This window comes from Maniola hyperantus, chromosome 17 (genome assembly GCF_902806685.2).
Source record: "Maniola hyperantus chromosome 17, iAphHyp1.2, whole genome shotgun sequence".
Classification (NCBI taxonomy): Eukaryota; Metazoa; Arthropoda; class Insecta; order Lepidoptera; family Nymphalidae; genus Maniola; species Maniola hyperantus.
The window spans coordinates 4,120,926-4,140,818 of record NC_048552.1 but is presented as its reverse complement, the minus strand read 5'-3'; the positions used below and the strand labels follow the sequence as shown (position 1 = coordinate 4,140,818).

Here is a 19,893-nt window from a genome sequence, read left to right as displayed (position 1 = left end):
CACAACATCACATAAAAGCACAACATCTCCCTACATACACTGTAGTCTGTGAACCTGTGAACATCTTTTTTTTTTTTTTTTTTTTAATTTATTTTACGGCCCTGGATAACAGTCCTTTAAGGCCTTTCAAAAATTTACAAATTCTAAAATTCAAAATTGCTTATAACTAAATATTATTCTAAAAATACAAAATTGCTTATAACTAATTAGTCTAACGTTTTTACACTTTATTTATAGTATTACTTATATAATTAAAAATAGACTTAAAATATGACGTTTTACACAACAAGTCCTTTACATGGCGGGGAAAATCAATTTTTTGTTTTTGTTCCATATTTATAGTGTTTAGATCACTGGCTAATATAAGTCTTTGTATGCCAAAAGCTGGACATTTGAGTATCATATGATTAACATCAGCCTCCTCATAATCACAATAGTTGCATTTTTTACTGTTTAGTATTTTTATTTTATTCAGGTGTGTTGGCACCAGACAGTGACCAAATCTCAGTCTATTCATTAATGATGTAAATTTTCTAGATTCACACTTCGTTTTGAAATACCATGGTTGTATTGGTATTTCCTTTTGAATTTCCGCATACCATTTTCCTTTATTTTTATTAGTCACATCCCACACTTCACTCCACAATTTCTTTTGTCTTATTTTAATTGTATTGCATAAATCCGTAAATGGCACCTTGATGCTACTTGAACAATCTTCATAAAAATTACTTTTTCTTGTAGCAGAATCAACGACTTCATTTCCTGTTATGCCTCTGTGGGAGGGTACCCAAACAAATTCTATATTAATTCCCCTTTGTTTTAAATTAAGTAGTACATTTTTAATTTGGAAAATAATATAAACTAATTTATAATTACTAAAATTAAAATTATTTATAGCTAAAAGAACACTTTTCGAGTCTGTTATTAAAACATAGTTATTAATTTTAAACATTAATTCTTCTTTGATATATTCCAATGCCTTGAACAGGGCCACGCATTCAGCAGTAAACACACTGCAGTCAGAGTTTAATTTATATGATCTACATTTTTTTAACTGTGAATCATAAAAAGCAGAACTTACAAAGTTCTCATTTTTAGAACCATCCGAATATATCCTATAATGATTTTTACAATTTTCTTCAATGAACAATAGGAAGTCTAAATTGGATTTAATATCAGTGATGTGTATTCTATTTTCGAGGTTTATTACATCATAGTGGCAATCATACATAGGCCAAACGTCATTCACATTTATCTTACTAGCAATACTATGCATATAAGTCATAATCATTGACATAGTAGGTCCTTTACCGGAAAGAAGTGCTTCCGCTGTAGGTTGTAGAGTTTCAATTGATGCTTCAGTAACTTTTAATAAATCCTGTGGAAGTAATAATTTGTTTACCAAGTTAGAGTTAGCGAATAGTTGCTTCAAACAAAACTTTTCAGCCAAATAAACACGTCTCACCGGCAAAGGAGGGATACATGTTTCTACTTCCATTGAATTAATAGGTGTAGACCGCATTGCTCCACTTATTATTCTCAAACCTATATTTTGAATGACATCCAATTTTTTCAACAACGATGGATTAGTTTGCATATACGCAAGACAACTATAATCAAAATGACTTCTAACCATACTATTGTACAACAAAGTCAAAACTTTGGGATCTGAACCCCAAAATGTACCAGCTAAACATCTAATAAGATTAATGCTTTTTAATGCATTTTTACAAATGTAGTTAATGTGAGCATCGAATTTTAGTTTTGTATCAAAAATTACTCCTAAGAACTTCTTATTTCTTACAATTGGAACATCTAAGTTATTATATTTAATGTTTACATCTACTGGTCCACCAAATACCATGCATGAACTTTTAGAGGTATTAATACTTAATTTTAAAGTGTTTTGGTAATAATTTTGCACCTGAGTCAATGCTGAATTAACATTATTTACAGCTATTTCTACATTTTTATTTACACTATATAATAACAAGTCATCTGCAAATTGTAAAATTTTTACATCCTTTGTTGTTACATATTTCTCAATTTGAGAGGTATATAAATTGTATAAAATTGGAGATAATGATGCACCTTGCATAAGGCCTTTACTTGTTGAGTTAGGTCCATGAAGTATATTATTATACTTAACATAAAACTTTCTGTTATTTAAAAAATTTGATAGCCATTTTAACATTTTTCCAGGAATGCCAATTTCATGAAGAGAAGTAATAATCTGGTTTAAATCAACATTATCATAAGCACCTTCTATATCCAAAAATACACATACTGCAGCATCTTTTGATAACTTACAGCTTCTTAAATCCGATACAAATGATGTCAAACTCTCATTAGCACTTCTTCCTTTTCGGAAACCGTATTGGAATGTAGGTAATAATTTATTTTTTTCTGTAAAATAATCTAATCTCAGTTTCAGCATTTGTTCAAATAATTTTCCTATGCATGATGTTAGAGATATTGGTCTGTATGAATTACAATCAGATGAAGATTTATCAGGTTTTAAAATCGGTACTATACATTGGATCTTCCAACTCTCTGGAACACATTGATTATCCCATAGCCTATTAAATATATCAAGTAAAGCTAATTGACCTAATTTATGCAATTTTTTAATCATTATATATGGAATGTTATCTAAGCCGGGTGTAGAGTTTTTTCTTGATTTAAGTGCTATATTAAATTCTGCAAAAGTGAAAGGCTTTAAAAGTAACATATGCTTGTCAGAATCATTATTAAATTCGAAAACAGAGGTATTTAACGTTGTGTTATTGTTATCATGTTTAAATTTTGAAATAAAATCGGGAATCCATACATCATTTTTATGCTGTGGTGGGTTTTTAATACGTTTAAACATTTTCATATAATTCCATACTCGAGTAATAGGAGTATATCTATTGAATGTTGAACATAACTTGTACCAACTATTTTTCTTAGCATCCTTAATTATTAATTTTTTTTGTGCATCCAATTGTTTATAATTAATGTAATTTTCCATCAACCCATTTCTTTTATATAACTGTAAAGCTTCTCTCGAATTTTTAACAGCAACTTCACAGTTTTCATCCCACCAAGGAGCAGGAGTTTTAAAAAGTCTAGGACCTTCAATTTTTACATAAGGAACGAATTCTTTTCTAAGAGTATTTAAAACTTCACAGAACTTATCATACGACTGTGAAGGATCTTTTTCATCAAAAGATATACCTTTAAAGTACTCCTCTGATTTTGCATAATATTTGGTCCAATCTGCTTTATGAAATAGAAATTTCTCTACTTTGTCATTGACAGAATATTTAGATGGAACTAGGCTTAATTTTGTAAATGTTGGATAGTGGTAACTACCCAAAGGATCGTCACCTACTGACCATTCACATAGAGGTGCTAGTACGGGACTCACCCCTGTCACATCAATAGCAGAGCTATTTGCATTAGGTCTTTGTACTGTAGTAGATACACCTGTGTTTAACAGGCATAGGTCATGTTCATCAAAAATTTCAAACAATGTTTTGCCTCTTGAATTTGTACAATTGCACCCAAAAGCAATATGATGCGCGTTAAAATCTCCTGAGACTATACAAGGTTTTGGTAAGCTAGCAATAATATTTTTAAGTTTATTAATTCTACAATAATTGTTATTTTTATTTTTAGGTGGACAATAAACACATAGAATCGACACGGAACCTATATTAGTTTCTAGAGAAATTGCTATGGACTGGACATCTTGATAAAATTGTGTTGGCAATATTTTATATTTTAATGTATTTTTTAATAAAATGCCTACTCCACCATGTTCATTATTTGCATTTTTTTCCTACAAAATTATATCCTGAAAATCTAATAGGATTACTTGTATTTTTTTGCCAGGTCTCATTTAATAGCAAAATATCAATATTATGTTGTTCCAAAAATGTTTTAACCAAGGGTTTCTTATTGTTAATACTTTGGATATTATGCTGCACAATAGTTAGGTGAGAATCCATTATATTTTACTTAAATGTTCTAAAAATGTTTCTTTGATTTGATTAGTAGTCTTAATATTATTAGAGTTCCCTATTGTAACCAAAGTGTTTACTATGGCTCCTAAAAGCTTAGAGTTATTTACAATATCATTGTGTGAAATTTCTGTCTTTGTCTGTGTAGTTTGCTTAGGCTGTGAGTATGTAGTTTGGTTTTTTTCATATGTCTGAGGGCTCTGAGGCTTTGGGAGTGGAGGGAAACTCGCACTACTTATTTGAACTACTTTTGAGTAGGTTTCTTTTTTGTTCCTCTCCATTCTCGCTGCCTTTACAGGACACGTTTTTGATATTGCAAGATGCGCACCCCCACAATTGCTGCACTTCAGTGTATCCGTCGTGCAGTCCTTGTAATGGTGCTCACCAGCGCACCGTGAGCATATTTGCTGATTTTTACAAATTTTCCCATAATGGTTAAATTTCATACATTTAAAACATTGCATCAAAGGAGGAACATAAGTGAAAACTTTGTATCTCCAGTTGTCCAAATAAATATACTGCGGTAGACTAGTACCGCTGAAAATTACACTGATAGTGGAGAGAGGAATTAGCTCCTCTCCCACTTTTTTCAAAAATCTCTTTACACCTATTACTTCACTTTCCGAGGAGAGTTTATTGAATAGTTCCTGATTGCTAGATTCTTTTGGAATAAACCTAACCACCCCTACCCTTTCCACAGAGGACGCCGGGATGAACGCTCGAAGTTTATAAACTGAAAGGCACTCGTGCTTCAAAAAGTCATTAGCCGCTGTCGCTTGTTTGAAGACAAGCATAATTTTAGTAGCGTTTATGCGCCTACTTTCACTTACACCTTTTACTTGTTTAAATATTTGGATACCACTAGGGGATTTTTGTTTCCTAGTTTGATATCTTCTGTGCTTTCTACGTATACAGGGAATTCTGAATTGGTACTAGTATCGCCGTACGCCCGGCGATACCCTGGTTTTATAAATGGTTTGTATTTTGCACCATCACTTTCAGAGGGTTTCTCCTTTTGCATTTTCTTCCTCTTTTTGCCCGCTGCTGGTTCCAAATCACAGCCGTCACTATCTGACGGCATTGTACCACAGTTTAACGAAAACTATTTACAAAATAATGTACTATTTACACTCAAAAACTATATTTTTAACAATTTTCAATTAAAAAGCGCACTTCGCGTTTCCCGCCAAAAACGCAAGTCCCTGTGAACATCACTACGTTTCATCCATAGATTGTTTCATCCAAGGTTCAGCGTAGTGGTCAAAGAATATAATCACTATAGTGATTACATACATAGATCACTATTTATACTAGGATTACATACATTACAAAGAGAAGAGTATATAACGTAGATAGAGTAATAAAAGTAGATACAGGAACGGTTGCTTTCTCATTCACACTAAAAAGAGAGCACAGATAAAGTTACCTAATGTGATAAACAGAGACGCAGCTAACCCTTTTTTTATCCCTTATCGTGTAACCGGTTTTTTTCAAGGAATACAACTTTAGTTGCAAACAAACTTTGAGAATTCGTGGCATCATTGTATTTCTCATTAGTTATTTACTTGTTTTCACATAAAAAACGTTTAATACAAATGTTGTTGATCGCTTAATACAAATATTGACTACTAAACAATGGTAATTGTCGTGATATTCATCGTTACGTTGGGCTATCGCTATCTCAGTAGCGATTACACAGTACTTTAGTCAAGCTTTTTTACTCAGTCTACGTTGCAATCCAAGTTTATTATGTTAAATTTGTCTATGACGGACTGACATGTGACGGACGACGGCAGACGGTGTCATGTCAATGCAATTACGTAGCACAGAGTACTTTTTACATATTTACGTAGGTTCTAGAGCAAAATAAGAAAAGGAAAGTTTACTATTTTTTTTATCAGCCCGTTTCTCAATCAAAAGGAATAAATTCTAAATGATTATTTGATTAAAGACTGGTGATAAGGAAATGATTAATTTGGGTAATTATTTTGACATACAGAAGGCCAGAGAAGTATTTTTGATTTTTGAAAACAACATCTTGAAAAGTTAGTAAAATGACTTGAAAATGAAGAACGGATGCAATGAACCTTTGGAATCCAAAATAGCTGAGCGCAATGAACGTGCTAAGAAGATTTATCGGTAAGATAGCTAAGTTCTAAGGATTAAACCATCCAGGTTCATTATTAAAATTATTGTAACTTGCAAAGGTTATGTCGACGACGTCATAATTTATCATCATTCGAATCTTTGTTATGACTACAACTTTTGCACACCATAGAACTCAAAAGAATGTATATTCTTCCAGTGAGCATAATATGTGCTAGTTAAATCTTGGCGCTGTTGTATATGCGCGCGAGAAATGCTATTTGTAATAAAGCATGCATAATCAAATCACATATTATTTCTAGTTACTAGTATATTAGTATTATTTCTAGTTATTAGTATATTAGTATTTCTATTTGCGTTATAAACAAGAATCTTATCGCTTTAGTGGCTCCTTATCAGTGTAGGTGCTGCACTGTTGCGCCACATAAATAACTAAATAAGTTCAAATGTTTTCATATCGAACTCAATATGAAAACAAAGTAAGTATATCTCTATTTCATTCCCTGAAATTGTACCTTCCACCAATTTACTCTATGATTTCTTCTGGGTTTTTAATTAAAGTATAGTCCATACAAAAAGGACTTCTTACGCGCCATTTTAACTCTATGGGTTAATTAACTCAGGTCAAAAGTATGGTTCACATTTTAGATTAAGGACTAAAATCGTACTTTTGACATGAAATTTGACACATAAAGTTAAAATTGTGTATGAAAAGTCATATTTACGCATTATACATATTATACCACCCTGGCTTTGCACGGGTAGCTTTTTACAATTTTCTCTAATTTTTTTGAAAAAAATATAGTATTAATGTAGCTTTCAACCGGTGAAAGAATTTTCAAAATTGATTCAGTAGTTCCAGAGATTACTCCCTACAAACAAACTTATGAACTTTACCTCTTTAAAATATTAGTTTTTAAATTATATTTATTAATTTTTAAATTAAAGCAAATGCAAATGTTCGAATAATTATAGTGACAAAGATGATTGCACATTTTTCTGCATAAAATGACATAAGTTTGGTTTTCAATGTTACAGGTACGTAAGTGACGTCGCAAGACGCCTCAGCGATGCCACAACAGCTAGTCAGGCTATAACAGACCTCTTCACGACCAGCATTGAGGCACAGCGACAAAAACTAAGAGACAACTGTGAGAAGTTGTTCTTTTTGGACCCATTGAACTATGGTAAAAAGTCTTTAGAATTGCTTTGGCGTAAAGTTTACTATGACACTGTTAGTACTGCAAAAAAGTTGCGAGAGTCCAATAATGAATATGACAACTATATATTCACTCATATCACCTGTGGCATCGGACATTTCCATCACTTGATGACAAGAGTACAATCTGAAATGAGTATCAACATAAAAGAACTGGACTTTTTGCCTCTCTACACAGATGATGAAAGTGATGATGACTCCCAGATAACACCTTCAAGTGAGGAATACCAACTTGGTAAATCTTTGCTGTATTCATGTCTGATATATTTGGGAGATTTGAGCCGGTATGAAGTTGAAATATTTAACACCTTTGAATCTTCCTTAGCGGCTCGCTATTATCTCCAAGCTGCTAAAATTGATTTGACCTCAGGAATGCCATATAATCAGTTAGGCAATCTTTATTTGGACAGGAATTACAATCTAGATTCTGTGTGCTATTACATCCACTGCCTCAACACTATGACACCTTTTGAGGGAGCAATGGGTAATTTAACAAAAATATTCGAGAAAAATAATCAATTTTGTGATACACTTAATAACACTGAATCTTTGACTCAAGCAGAGCACATGCAAGTAACGATTGCTAATTTTCTGTCACTTATTGAAGTTTGGTATTTTGGGAAAGAAGACACAAACATACCTAAAATATGCAATTCAATAGCTCAACAACTTAAAATAGCTATGGATTTTGAGAGGACTTCTCTACCAGACATAAACAAAAACTACACAGATTATACTAAAGCTGTTGATGAAGAAAATATTAATCCATCTTATATGAATGCTAGTGTCATTCACAATATCGTGCAAATCTGCCTTTTCACAATAGCAAAGTTAAATGAAATAGATGAAGTGAAAGCTTTTGCTTGCAAAGCCTTCACGCTAGCATTTTTATCACAAGTGCTGCAGAAACTCTTAAAGCAGCTGGAGTCATTTGGATTGAAAAGTCCAGCTTATAAATACAAGTCCAGATTCACACTGAAACATGATGAAGACAACTTAGATTCAGAAAATGCTACAAATGATAAAGATCCAACATTGAATGATATTGAAGTCACAAATGGTGACTCACACAGTCATGTTGATACACAAAGTCACGATGAACACTCAGGCAAAGAAAATATATCCGAGGGAGAGTCAAATGTTGTAGTAAATAGTGAGATGAAAAATAATAAGAAGCAAACTTTAGCAAAGCGACGACGCAGGCGCCGTGTGGCGTCCTCCGAGAGCACGGACGACAGCGACGGGGACACTGAGAACAGTGCCAATGGAACAGACAAATCAGATTCAGAAGAAGAGTTATCAGATTCAACTTTTCAATCTGAGGATGAATCTAAGAGTGACGGGTCCCTGAATGATGTGTCTGATGATGATGCTTTAGATGAAGAGAATGAAGGATTGCAGAAAGAAGAAATTAAGAGCAATGGGGACATTAGTAAAACTGTTAAAACTGAAACCAAATTTCCTGAGATAAATGGCCACAATGATGCTATTGAAGATGAAGACGCACTGAATGTTCCTGCTATTGAACAATTTTTGTTAGGTGATAATTTTTTACCTAGCTTAAAATTGTTGCTGGATTGGATTCTCACAGAGAAAGAGTTAATTCTTTCGTGCGGCGATAGTGGCGAGTCTTTATTTCAATGTGTGGTAGATCTGCTCAATATTTTCCTTTTATATTTCAACTCCAAAAACAGTGAGTTGCTTTCGAAAGTGGAGTGCAAAATATTGGATCATGCAAAAATTATTTCAAAAAAATTCAAACTGGAGTATAAGTCTGTACCGTTGCCTGAAGATATTAATTTACGTGGCACTAATATCTGTAAATTTGACAAAGATGCTTCTGAGTGGCAAGCAATGGAAAAGCTCAAGCTGACGGTTATTGAAGAAAATGTTGTCAGAATATTGAACTTTATCAACTTTGGATATCAAATTGCAAAGATCATTCCAAGAATAAGATATAATAGAACTTTGAAAATATTTTATTTCAAGAAACTCCTTCCTCCAAAAATCAGTGCCAAAATCAGTCATAAAAAGAGCAGGGAATGGCACAATTCTAAAAAACAGGTAAGCTATATTTATTAATTAAACTACATTAGAAGCATTGAAAAAATGCTGAGAAAAAATTATTGTGATACATAACAATACATACGCGCCATAGGTCCAGGTTGACTTCAGGATTGATGAATATAATATATTCATATATGAATATTCGGAACATTAAATGAGTTGCTTGTGGTGCAGGGCTCGGCGCCCGAGAGCGGGCTGCTGCGGCGGCTGGGACGGCTGTGGCTGGCGGCGCGCGTGCGCGAGCTGGAGCGCTCGCGCGGCGCCGCGCCCGTGCTGCTGGCGCTGGACTGCGCCGCGCTGCACCTGCACCTGCGCCGCGTCAAGCTGCTGCTCAACACGCGCAACTTCATATTCCTCGTGCCCGCCGTCGGTGAGTGCTCTATGCCCTACCCTATATACTATACCTCTCACAATCTAAAACTCCCATTTTGACGTCACTTACCATTTTGATGGGTTTAATAAAACTGCCATACTCCTTCCAGGTTAGCCCGCTCCCACCTTAGACTGCATCGTCACTTACCATCAGGTGAGATTGCAGTCAAGGGCTAACTTGTATCTGAATACAAAATAAAAAAAAACTCAATTTTTTTAATATTTTTAATTTCATCAAGAACATTTCAGCAGTTGAACCGTGTAAAGACGTTTTCCCATTTATAAATATTAGTGCGGAGTTTATGGTCACAATTTTCTTTTCCAGTCCTACAAGAGCTCGACGAATTGAAACGCGAGAAAAGTTCCGCGCGCGACGCCATCCGTTGGCTCGAGATACAGCTGAAGAGTGGATCACGATTCCTTCGAACTCAACGTCCCGGACAGTCGAAACCTCTGCCCCTGCTGAAGTACCCTCGCAAAGCGCCCCCGCACGTGTACAACTTTATACAAATCTTGGAATTCTGCAATCATTTCATGACGGACGATAACCCTCTGGGTGGGAACGGTGACCCGGACGATTCGATTCACGGGAAGGCTGCGCCTCTGCTTGTACTGCTGGTGGGCGACGAGCCGGGCCAGGGCGAGGAGTACAAGGAGTTCAGCGTGGCGGGCGCGGCGCAGTCGGCCGGCATCCCCGTCAAGTACATCGGCGACTTCTACGCCAAGTGGCGGCAGACGGTGCACAAGAGCGGAAAGAAGAGATGAACGACGGTTCGCCGCGAACCGGTCTTGACTGCTGAACAGGGAACTGACGAAACGCCCGCACACAAACGAATCATCGCATTCATCGCCAGATCGAAACGATTTGTGTCTCCACCTTCAACGTGAGCAAGTAACCATTTGCAACGATTGATATGAAAATTGATCGACTTCCCAGATTGTTATTCTGTTACTTAATTAGTAAACGTCAAATGAAATTTTCTTTTCGATTTCGACATTTTATGGGAGTGTAATCTACTTTAATTTTCTTTATCACTTCATAATGGGTATAGAGTATAGTTATTATTTTGATTGTCTTATTTATACCTTTAACTTCATGGTAATAAATATTTGTAACGAATGTGTTCGTTTTATTTCTCATAAATCACCAGCATTGTAAATAATTACACTTTTGAGAGTCGAGCGTCATATGTCGTCAATGGCCGCCGCGTCAGAGCGGCAGATAATGTAACTGCAAATCATTGCAAATGTAGCTCGGAATCTCATTCGAGCTCAGCGACACTGACGACTGGCGGGCGTCAATGTCGCTGCGCTCGAATGACGTTCCCTTATATTGCATAATAGGTAGATTCTGACGCGGCGCGCGCCACGGACGTCACAGACGCTCGACTCGATGCACTTTAGTCTCTCTGAGATAAAGCTCTTCAGTCTTTCAATCACAGAATATGGTGAGTTTCCATCATTTATATCCAGCTTTTTAAAAGGATTCGCTTCTTCGCGTCGACTGAGCAACAGGTCCTATTCTAAGATTTCTAAGTTCTGCTAAGATCAGTTTTTGCTTAGCTGCGTTTTTAATGTAGGTACATTTTTAGGATGGGAAGATGAAATAAAAACACTAACATAAAATATTAATATACACTCTATTTAATCATAAATATATAGCCAAAATAAAGCGATAAATTAAAATAAGTTATAATCACATAATTATACTATATAACATGATTCAATTGATTTGAAAAAATGTTACTAAAATTATGTTTTCATTTCAAATACTAACATAATTCATTATTGTAGAGTTAATAACAATCTTACAAATAAATAATATGCCATTGTTTTGGGCATAATTATTACAAAAAACAAAGATTAAAAAATAATGTGCAAAGTATCACTAACTTGTAAAAAGTTGTGTTTATGCCATAAATCATATTATGGTGTTGATGACATATAACTAGTGTGTTTTATACAAAATCATTAACATAGCCTCCCTCAGTCTCAACACTCAGGGAAGATAATTAAAAACTCTTTAATAATAATCAACTTACTTTTACAATAAATCAATACAATAATATAATGTACAAAATTTACAATACGTTTAACAATCTTTCAACAGTCTTATAACTTTATATAACCTATACAATATTGCACTTACAACTCCTTTAAAAATATTATTACATATGTGTATGTAAAATAGTAGCCGATTGAGATTATGATTTAATATAATCTATTATTACTCTTATCAATTACTGCTTGCATACTTTTGACTCGAGGACAATATTCCTCGTATGATAGCAAAATATAAAACCTTTTTCACATCAAGCTTCAGGCAGAGAAACCTAATGCCACAACTGCACACGGTTGCACCGGTTGTCGGTGCACACTTAAGCAATATTTACATGTTTGTCCTAACAAGGTCCAATCTCAGCACTAGCAGCCCACGAGCTGTATCAACTGCTGCACGGTGGAGCGGTCCAGCAGGCACAGGTCGAAGTCAAAGGTCTGCGTGGTGACCTCGTAGCGGCCCGTCTCGGCGATTAGGTTGACAACGCGCTCCAGCTCCTCATTGCTTTTGATGGTCATGATGCGCTGCTGCAGCTCACGTAGTTGAACCATGTAATCGGGCGACAGCTCGCCTGGTTCCGCGTCCTCACCCAGGCTGCTCGACACACCATTGTCTTGTACTTTGGTCTCAATCGATGTTGAGCCGCTACTCTCTCCATGCTCAGTTTCATTATTCGAAGGCCCTGAATCTGCTAATTTTGGTACTTTTCTATTCTCAGAGTCCTCTTCTTCAGCTTTCCGTCTCCGACGCTTTTCTTCTCGCTTGGATTTGTCCTTGTGTTTCTTTGATTTCTCCTTTTGCTGAACCGGGGGCACCTCCATGACCGGCTCCGGTTCAGGCTCAATTTCGACCTCCGGTTCTGGTTCAGGCTCTGGTTCAGGTTCTGGTGAAGGTTCCCGCTTGACAGGCTCAGGTGATGGGTTCTCTACCTTGACTTTGACATCTTCCTCATCTGCTATCATGGAACTCTCTGAATCAGAATGACTGCTGTTAACATCTTCTGCTATATGGATAGCTTTATTTAGGCCACTCTTAGAACTACATTGTGATGCTGTGTCGATGGATATGGGTGATGCAGGCTCAGGTATGGGACGTTCTTTAGGAACTGGCGTCTCTCTGTGTTCAATAATATCAGGTTTTTCAGGTGGTACTTCACGAACTTTCTCATGTTTATGCTTTTTCTCTTTACTGGATTCTTTGTGCTTTTCTTTGGACTCATCCCTCTTCTTGTCTTTTTTCTTGTGTTTATGTTTTCTCTCTGAGTCACCCTTATCTTTTGACTTGTGACCCTCGCGACGTTCCACATTTTCTGGTGGAGGAGTCTTCCTAAGATTTTCTATGGAAAATTTATTTATAGGTTTTTCCGGTTTAACTGGTTTTTCTTTAATTGGGGAATCTTTTATTACCTCCTTTTCTTTTACAATCTCTCTCAGTTTAAGAACTTCTTTTGGCAGTTCTTTTGGCTCTTTAGGAGAATCTTTTGTCTTATGACTTTCCCTTTTGTGATCCTTTTTCTCTTTTCTTTCTTTATCTCTATCATGGCTTTTTTTCTCTTTTTTCTTTTTTTCCTTGGGATCTTTCTCTACTTTAAGATCTGGCACCCTTTCCTCCAGTTTTGGTTTTTTCTGGTCAAAGTTTTCAGAGCTGTGCTTCAGGGACTTATGCTCCTCCTTGATGCTGGAGGCACTGCTGGATCTGGGTGAAGGACTCTGAGGTTTTCTGTTTGGACTGAGACATCGTTTTTTAATTGGTTCAGGAGAGGGTGGTCTTTCATTTTGCCTTTTGCTGGCTTTCTCTTTGCTCCTTTCTTGTTCTTTATTGTGATTCTTAACTTTGTCTGATTTCTGTTTCTCCTTTTCCTCTTTCACTTTCACTTTATCAGGTTTAGGTTCCTTGTGTTCATGTTTTGATTTTTTATCTGAACTTGATCTATCTTTATCTTTTTTATCTGACTTAGCAGGAGCTGCAATCTTTTCCACTTTCTTTGGGTCTGGAGACACTTTAGGTGGTTTCTGAATAGGTGGTCCAAATAGATTTTCAAAGCTACTAGTTCTGTGCGGCTGCTCATCTTTGTACTCTTTTACCTTGTGTTTTTTAACAGTGTCTGATGATAGTTTAGGCTTGCTGACGAGTTGTTGTTTCTCATCAGTGAAGGAATCTCTGCTCTTGCTTTCCTGGTCAGGATTTGTATAGAATGCATTATTACTGATTGTTATTCCACCACCCTTTAGCAACTTTCTTCGGAACTCATCATTTGGGTTTTGAAAGATATATCTATCTTTCAGAAACCCACTCTGCTGTAGAGTTAGGTCATAGCTAAATTTTATTTTCTTAGGTTCATCTTTATTCTTTAAATAAATTTCTATTGGAAATACAAAGCCTGCATACCCCGACTCCTTGATTGAAAATGGTGGCTCTTTCACCACTGAAATGCAGAAAAAAAGTTATCAACAACATGAATTTTAGCATTTTAAATGTATGTAAACAATATATTTTAGAAAATGAAAAATTCTAATTTTACTCGCAACAACAAACTGTTAATAAATAAACATAACAAGCTCACAGATTTTTTATTTTTTTAATAAATTAATTTAATGAAATTTGAGAATATCCAAAAATAAATATACAGTTTATATACAGGATTACCTCGCCTCGGTTTTATGAAAGTTTCATGAAGTTGGAAAACAACTTTGTCAACAAAATGACTTATATCAGCTCCCTCTTGGCCGCGCACGAACACTTCCCAATCATGAGTGAAACCTTCGGGGGTTTTCTTCGACTTCAACGAAGCTTCATGCCCAATTTCGAAATTCACCTTTATTGCTGACATTTCCGATCTAATAACTGAAATAGATAGCACAATTCACATAATCAACTCGCTAATATTCTTATTGCATTAAAAATAAAACAAGTCTAAATTATGGCACGAAAAATTTATGTTTTTGACTACTCACTGCAGTTTTACTTTTTACTTGCAATACATATTGTTTATATCACTGTATGATAAAAGTTTATCGCTCACTGAATTGAAATTTTATTATTTATCGAAAATAATCTTTTAGCGCCCTTGTTATTTTTGTCCGCCATATTCAATTTCATATCGACATTGGTCTACTCATCTATGGTTTCTTTTCAAAACAAGCATTACCTATTGTTTTTCTGAGCATTATTGGAATTTATCAAATGGCAACACCACATATATTTTTTGTACGACTCTTCATGGACTTTTCGTATTCGAGCGGCTTAAATTCGAAGGTGTAGGGCGGCATTACAAAGCATGAGCGGAAATAAAAAAAGATTAATTCCCTATAGTCTGTGGTTGGTTATAAATGTCATTCAAATGTCAGAGGGCGATTGTCTAAAACCTGCATCAATCATTATTACAATCTCAATTGTTCTGATTGGCTGAATTTGTGCGATTCTTGTTGCAACAATGCATTGTGGCCAATAGTGAGCGAGCATTAACCAATCAGAGATGATTGCGATCGTGACATTGTAGCTGTCAAACAACCGCGGTAGGGCCATAGTCTAATTTTTAGAATTTTTAACTTTTATTTAAGAAAAGAGCGAAAAAATTGGAAAATCAAGAAGATAGTGGAATCGAAATCATCAAAATATTAATTCAATAGATTTACATAGTACTAAATAAAGTTTATAAAAGTATTGCATCATGTCTAAATTATTGGCGGCGCTTTTCCAGCCAGTAAAGTAAGGAGTTTATTATAGCCGCCCATCCAATTTTCTGATAACCATCACACATAACCTGTGATAATGACTTTGTTTTAGGTTTATGGGGCAGAGCTTACAATCCTATGCCCCTACGGTTTCAAGCAACAGTTTGGTGAGGTCAGAATATCCACTACTATCATGCATAAGGACCAAAGTACGTTGTTATTTCCCACGACCAAACGAAGTTAGAAGAGTTCGTCGACACGGCTGGAATACTAGAATATCAACCCCAAATGGGCGAAGAATTATAATGAGAAGACTTCTAAAAGGCAGATTCGTGCTGTCTCATTAACTCGTTCAATTCATATGCAAAATTTTAGTTAAGATTAAGGTTACATAAAGGTTAAAAATAATTTAAAATAAAGATGTTTGAGTTTTATTTCAACTTATTACAACTGATTCAGTTTTCTTAGAACTAAGCAAAAATGTACAAAAATTATAATTTTACTACTTCAATTTCAATAAAAATTCAATTTCAATTTGGATAAAATAACTAAGTAACACTGCATAACATTGTGATAATTATGTTAATGATACTGGACTATCGGTTTCATCAAAATTATTTGATTATACTTGAACAAAATTGTTTCATGACAAGTTTCATTGATTAGTGTGCAATGTTTCCATGAAAAGTTTATTCACAAGTTCTCCAATGCAGATTGCGTGAGACTCGTATTTACATTTATCATATCAATATTCAATAAATAATCAACATTTTAATTTCAACAAAAATCAATTAAATAAATATTTTTGTTGTATGTGAGCTGAGTCCTCAGAGTTAGGAGTACTGGCTGGCTTCAGAAGGTTAGACATCTCTGACACAATCAGTGTAGTTAGTTTTATAATCGCCAAATGAGCTGCAAGCTGCAATACCAATGCACCAAAGCCTTTGTAAAGACCACCTATACCCTCTTTAGCTATGGTTGTGTTGTAGCAATCCAGAAATCCCTCGTATCCCGTTAGTATTGGAGTCACTGACGTTCCTGTGTCCAAGTTGTCTATGATTGTTCTGGTTCCCTGCAATATTTCGATTTATTGCATGCAAAGTATTAATTTTTAAAGTGAATTATTCTTTGAAACTTGAATATTCCTTAGCTCATCCAAGTTTGTGTTATGAGTTGTTACTTGTTATGCTAATTAGTTCTTCAGGTACAATTTACACAATAATTGAGCATTTTAGTTAAGTGTTTTTTTTTAATCTAACAATTGACTTACCTGTATATGCAGTCTATGGATGATAGTCTCAACAGGATAAAAGATAATTTCCATAGTTATGAATGCAAATATATTCGCTTTTAAATTCATATCTTCAATGAGAGGATTTTGGCCATTTTTAGTGTTGCTTGTGTTATAGGAATCGCTCAACTCATGTCTATGCCTCTGCTGGAATCTGAGGACCTTTACTGTTATTTTTTTCAATAACATGCTGAAAGTTTTAAATTGTAACATTTGAAACTTAACATAAAAAAAGATCCAATTTTCTATCTAATCTAAGATTTAAAATTCTATCATCCATCTAAGTTGCAATGAAGCTCTTTACACCACAATTTTCTAGAACCAATTCTACATTACAAGCCTGGTACTGATTTGAATGTTCACTCGAGATGATGCAACATCTGATGATGACATGACATCTTGAACTATCTGATGCCCGTTTTTAGTTAGTAGCCCGTAGCTTTAGTTTTAAGTTTGCGTTATAATTATCACCACTATATTATCTTACAAATCTAACACCATACCAGACCATCAATAAGCGTAATTTATTACCTATTTTGAATAAATCATTTGACTTTGACTTTGACTTTGTTTATCTGTGTGGATTTATGTTCCTGAAAATCCTGATTTTCCAGTACAAAAAGTAGCCTATGTCACTCTCCAGGTCTTTAAAAACACATGCAAAAATGTTGCTGTCTTGCAACATGATTGAATGACAAACCAATAAATATTTATAATATGGGTAGTGATGATGAGGTGTCAGTCAGTGATAAGGAAGTCTAATCTTAAACATATTGTCATTAGGAAAGCAACTTACTGAGCAAAATACTTTGTAATTCCAAGTGCAGCAGTAGGCAGCACAATGGCCCATATAGGCAGCATTCTACCTCTGCTCGGCGTTCCCCACTCAAGGATACGTACAAACCCTTCTCTGAACACATCTAGTATAGCTGGTTTGTCGCTAGCTATGTCACTTTGTACTGTTTCCACAAGACTTGCTGAATAGAATGGAGTGACAATAGCTATGCTGATGCTGCAATAATTAATAAATTTTAATAAATTTCAATTCTATTAATAATATTAATTTTATGTTGTATTCTTTACCATTTTAATGTTAAATGTTGAAGAAATTGTAGAACTGTGCCACACTTTCCAATCTCTCTGTAAAATATAATGAGCATCAATCAAAGTGGAATTTTTATTTATCATTTTAATAAATTTTATACAAAAAAATAATGTTTGTCTGTTTGTTACCTATGGTTTTACACATCATTCATCCTATTGAGTTGAAATTTAGTACATTTAGGAATATAGGGATGTAGTAATGTGAAGTTCTATAAGTACAGATAAGACAATCACATGAAGAAATCAAAACACAAATGATCAGAGACCCTGTCTCTAATGTCTTGGTCTATATTAAATAATAAATAATAATATTTGGTGTCAGGATTTGAGTGAAGGAGTCTGATATAGTTTCATCGCAACATTTATGCCAGACAAAAGCTATTAATAGTACTTATAATACGTATAATGATATAATGACATATGACTTGTAATCACTACAATAATAATTATTACATTTTCAAATACATTAAAATCTCACTTTGGCCATCCAGTGCCTTTAGATATAACATCCTCTACTGCCAAGTTAAGTCCCTTCACAATACAAGTTGATCCGATCCCCTTCCACAGTGTGGTGAATTCCTGTCTTCTGTGCAACCTTACTACCACAGGCAACAGTGTGTATGGCACTATATGGTAGTTCTTTAAACTGTTATGAACCTAGTCAATGAAATTAAATACATTATTTACAATTAATTGTATGAGAGAAGCTTGTTGTTTTTATACCAACATCTATTATGTTGGTATAAAAACAACAAGCTAATAATAGAAAAATAACACCAAATTATAATTTCATAACTTTCATTTTAAATTTTTTTTAAAGTTTAAAATGAAGTACATTTTAGATAGATAGGTTTATTTTATTATTATTTATCCTTGTCAAATAAGTCATTTATTTACTTATTATATTAATTACAAGTAGGTGATGTGGTACAGAAATTTATTTAAGTAAATCAAGTTAATTACTATTCAAGATGGGCAAAAAATCACTAAATTTTTTATTTTTTTAAAGCCTTGTATCTCAGTATGGTCATTTTTTACTTTAGGGGATAATATCAATATCTAAACAACATACCTGGCATTGGCGTCTTAACACAATAAATGGATGGCTCAATAGATTTTCTGTAATAAGACTCGCAACACTTATTGCTGTTGTGAAGTATGCATTGCTTTCTGTAAACACCATAATATTATTATGTTCATATTTTGACAATCATTTGAAACAAGATAAACTGTTTAAACTGTTGTAACAGAACGAAGTAATTAATTTCGAAGTCATGCTACATATTCAAAGGTTCAAGGCTACAGCATGACACCTTCCACAAACACTCAAAGAATGTTTATAAGCTAATAGCAGGAGGTGCAACACAGTGCCTGGTAGCGTTTAAATAGGATAGGTACTTAGTAAGATTTATACCTTACCTTCTTCTGGAACGTCGTCCATAACCAAGGGTGGGCCTTGATATTCCTCTGTTATAGGGGTGTGATAACCATATATTTGCTGATAACGAGTATCATACAGATCGTTTGTTTCCCTGTTAGGATCCAATCCATATGGACGATTATAACCAGAATAATCACCAAAACCAGCCATAATCCGCAATTATCTAACCACTAGCACATTGTATCCTCTATTACAGAAATATAGTATAAAACGTATTCTTTACTTTTCTTTCCAAAATACTATTCGATGACAGTATGAAGTGATCTATTATTAAATTAAAAGCATTTAAAATAAAGGCTATTATTAAATTATTAGAAAAACATTAACAAAACGGGATGAAATTACAAAATCGCCGAAAAATTCGCGAACTTAGATCACAGAATACATTTACCTTAGATCGCGATTCGCGAATATGAATTTTGACTGACATTCACTTCTCACCACTTGACTTTTTTTGACAGAAGACAGAGTCAGGGCGGCAGATAACTGGCAAACCGGAGGGAAACCCCGTACGTGTATTTCGTCTCGTACGTGAAGTATGCAGACCGCGTCT

General features: G+C 34.7%; 4 protein-coding genes and 1 long non-coding RNA gene across 7 annotated transcripts; 3 read left to right on the top strand and 2 right to left on the bottom strand.

Moving 5' to 3' along the window:
- Positions 1–96: 96 nt before the first annotated feature.
- Positions 97–3,807, top strand: LOC138403502 (uncharacterized). Of its 2 annotated transcripts, none has more exons than XR_011237761.1 (2): positions 97–2,384; positions 3,664–3,807. It is a non-coding gene; the product is annotated as an uncharacterized lncRNA (long non-coding RNA). The 2 variants fall into 2 exon arrangements; XR_011237760.1 differs by having other exon boundaries at positions 97–2,388.
- Positions 3,808–5,835: 2,028 nt separating this feature from the next.
- On the top strand, positions 5,836–10,891 carry Smg5 (Smg5 nonsense mediated mRNA decay factor). The gene is made up of 4 exons (XM_034977497.2): positions 5,836–6,146; positions 7,152–9,396; positions 9,574–9,769; positions 10,097–10,891. Exons 1-4 carry the CDS (start codon positions 6,073–6,075, stop codon positions 10,534–10,536), a joined length of 2,955 nt encoding a protein of 984 aa, XP_034833388.1. The 5' UTR covers positions 5,836–6,072; the 3' UTR covers positions 10,537–10,891.
- A 501-nt stretch (positions 10,892–11,392) lies between these two features.
- On the bottom strand, positions 11,393–14,955 carry ear (ENL/AF9-related super elongation complex transcription factor). 2 transcript variants are annotated; one of them, XM_034977498.2, is made up of 3 exons: positions 14,785–14,955; positions 14,477–14,674; positions 11,393–14,255 (listed from the first exon to the last, which is right to left on the bottom strand). In XM_034977498.2, the coding sequence occupies exons 2-3, from the start codon at positions 14,658–14,660 to the stop codon at positions 12,196–12,198; spliced, it is 2,244 nt and encodes a 747-aa protein (XP_034833389.1). In that variant the 5' UTR covers positions 14,661–14,674; positions 14,785–14,955; the 3' UTR covers positions 11,393–12,195. The 2 variants fall into 2 exon arrangements, with proteins under 2 accessions (XP_034833389.1, XP_034833390.1); XM_034977499.2 differs by having other exon boundaries at positions 14,853–14,936.
- Positions 14,956–15,311: 356 nt separating this feature from the next.
- Positions 15,312–15,944, top strand: mRpL34 (mitochondrial ribosomal protein L34). Its single transcript, XM_034977530.2, has 2 exons — positions 15,312–15,538; positions 15,617–15,944. The coding sequence occupies exons 1-2, from the start codon at positions 15,501–15,503 to the stop codon at positions 15,849–15,851; spliced, it is 273 nt and encodes a 90-aa protein (XP_034833421.1). The 5' UTR covers positions 15,312–15,500; the 3' UTR covers positions 15,852–15,944.
- On the bottom strand, positions 15,920–19,758 carry Slc25A46a (Solute carrier family 25 member 46a). Its single transcript, XM_034977508.2, has 7 exons — positions 19,319–19,758; positions 18,972–19,069; positions 18,378–18,556; positions 17,879–17,935; positions 17,592–17,807; positions 16,775–16,985; positions 15,920–16,576 (listed from the first exon to the last, which is right to left on the bottom strand). Exons 1-7 carry the CDS (start codon positions 19,488–19,490, stop codon positions 16,292–16,294), a joined length of 1,218 nt encoding a protein of 405 aa, XP_034833399.1. The 5' UTR covers positions 19,491–19,758; the 3' UTR covers positions 15,920–16,291.
- Positions 19,759–19,893: the final 135 nt, after the last annotated feature.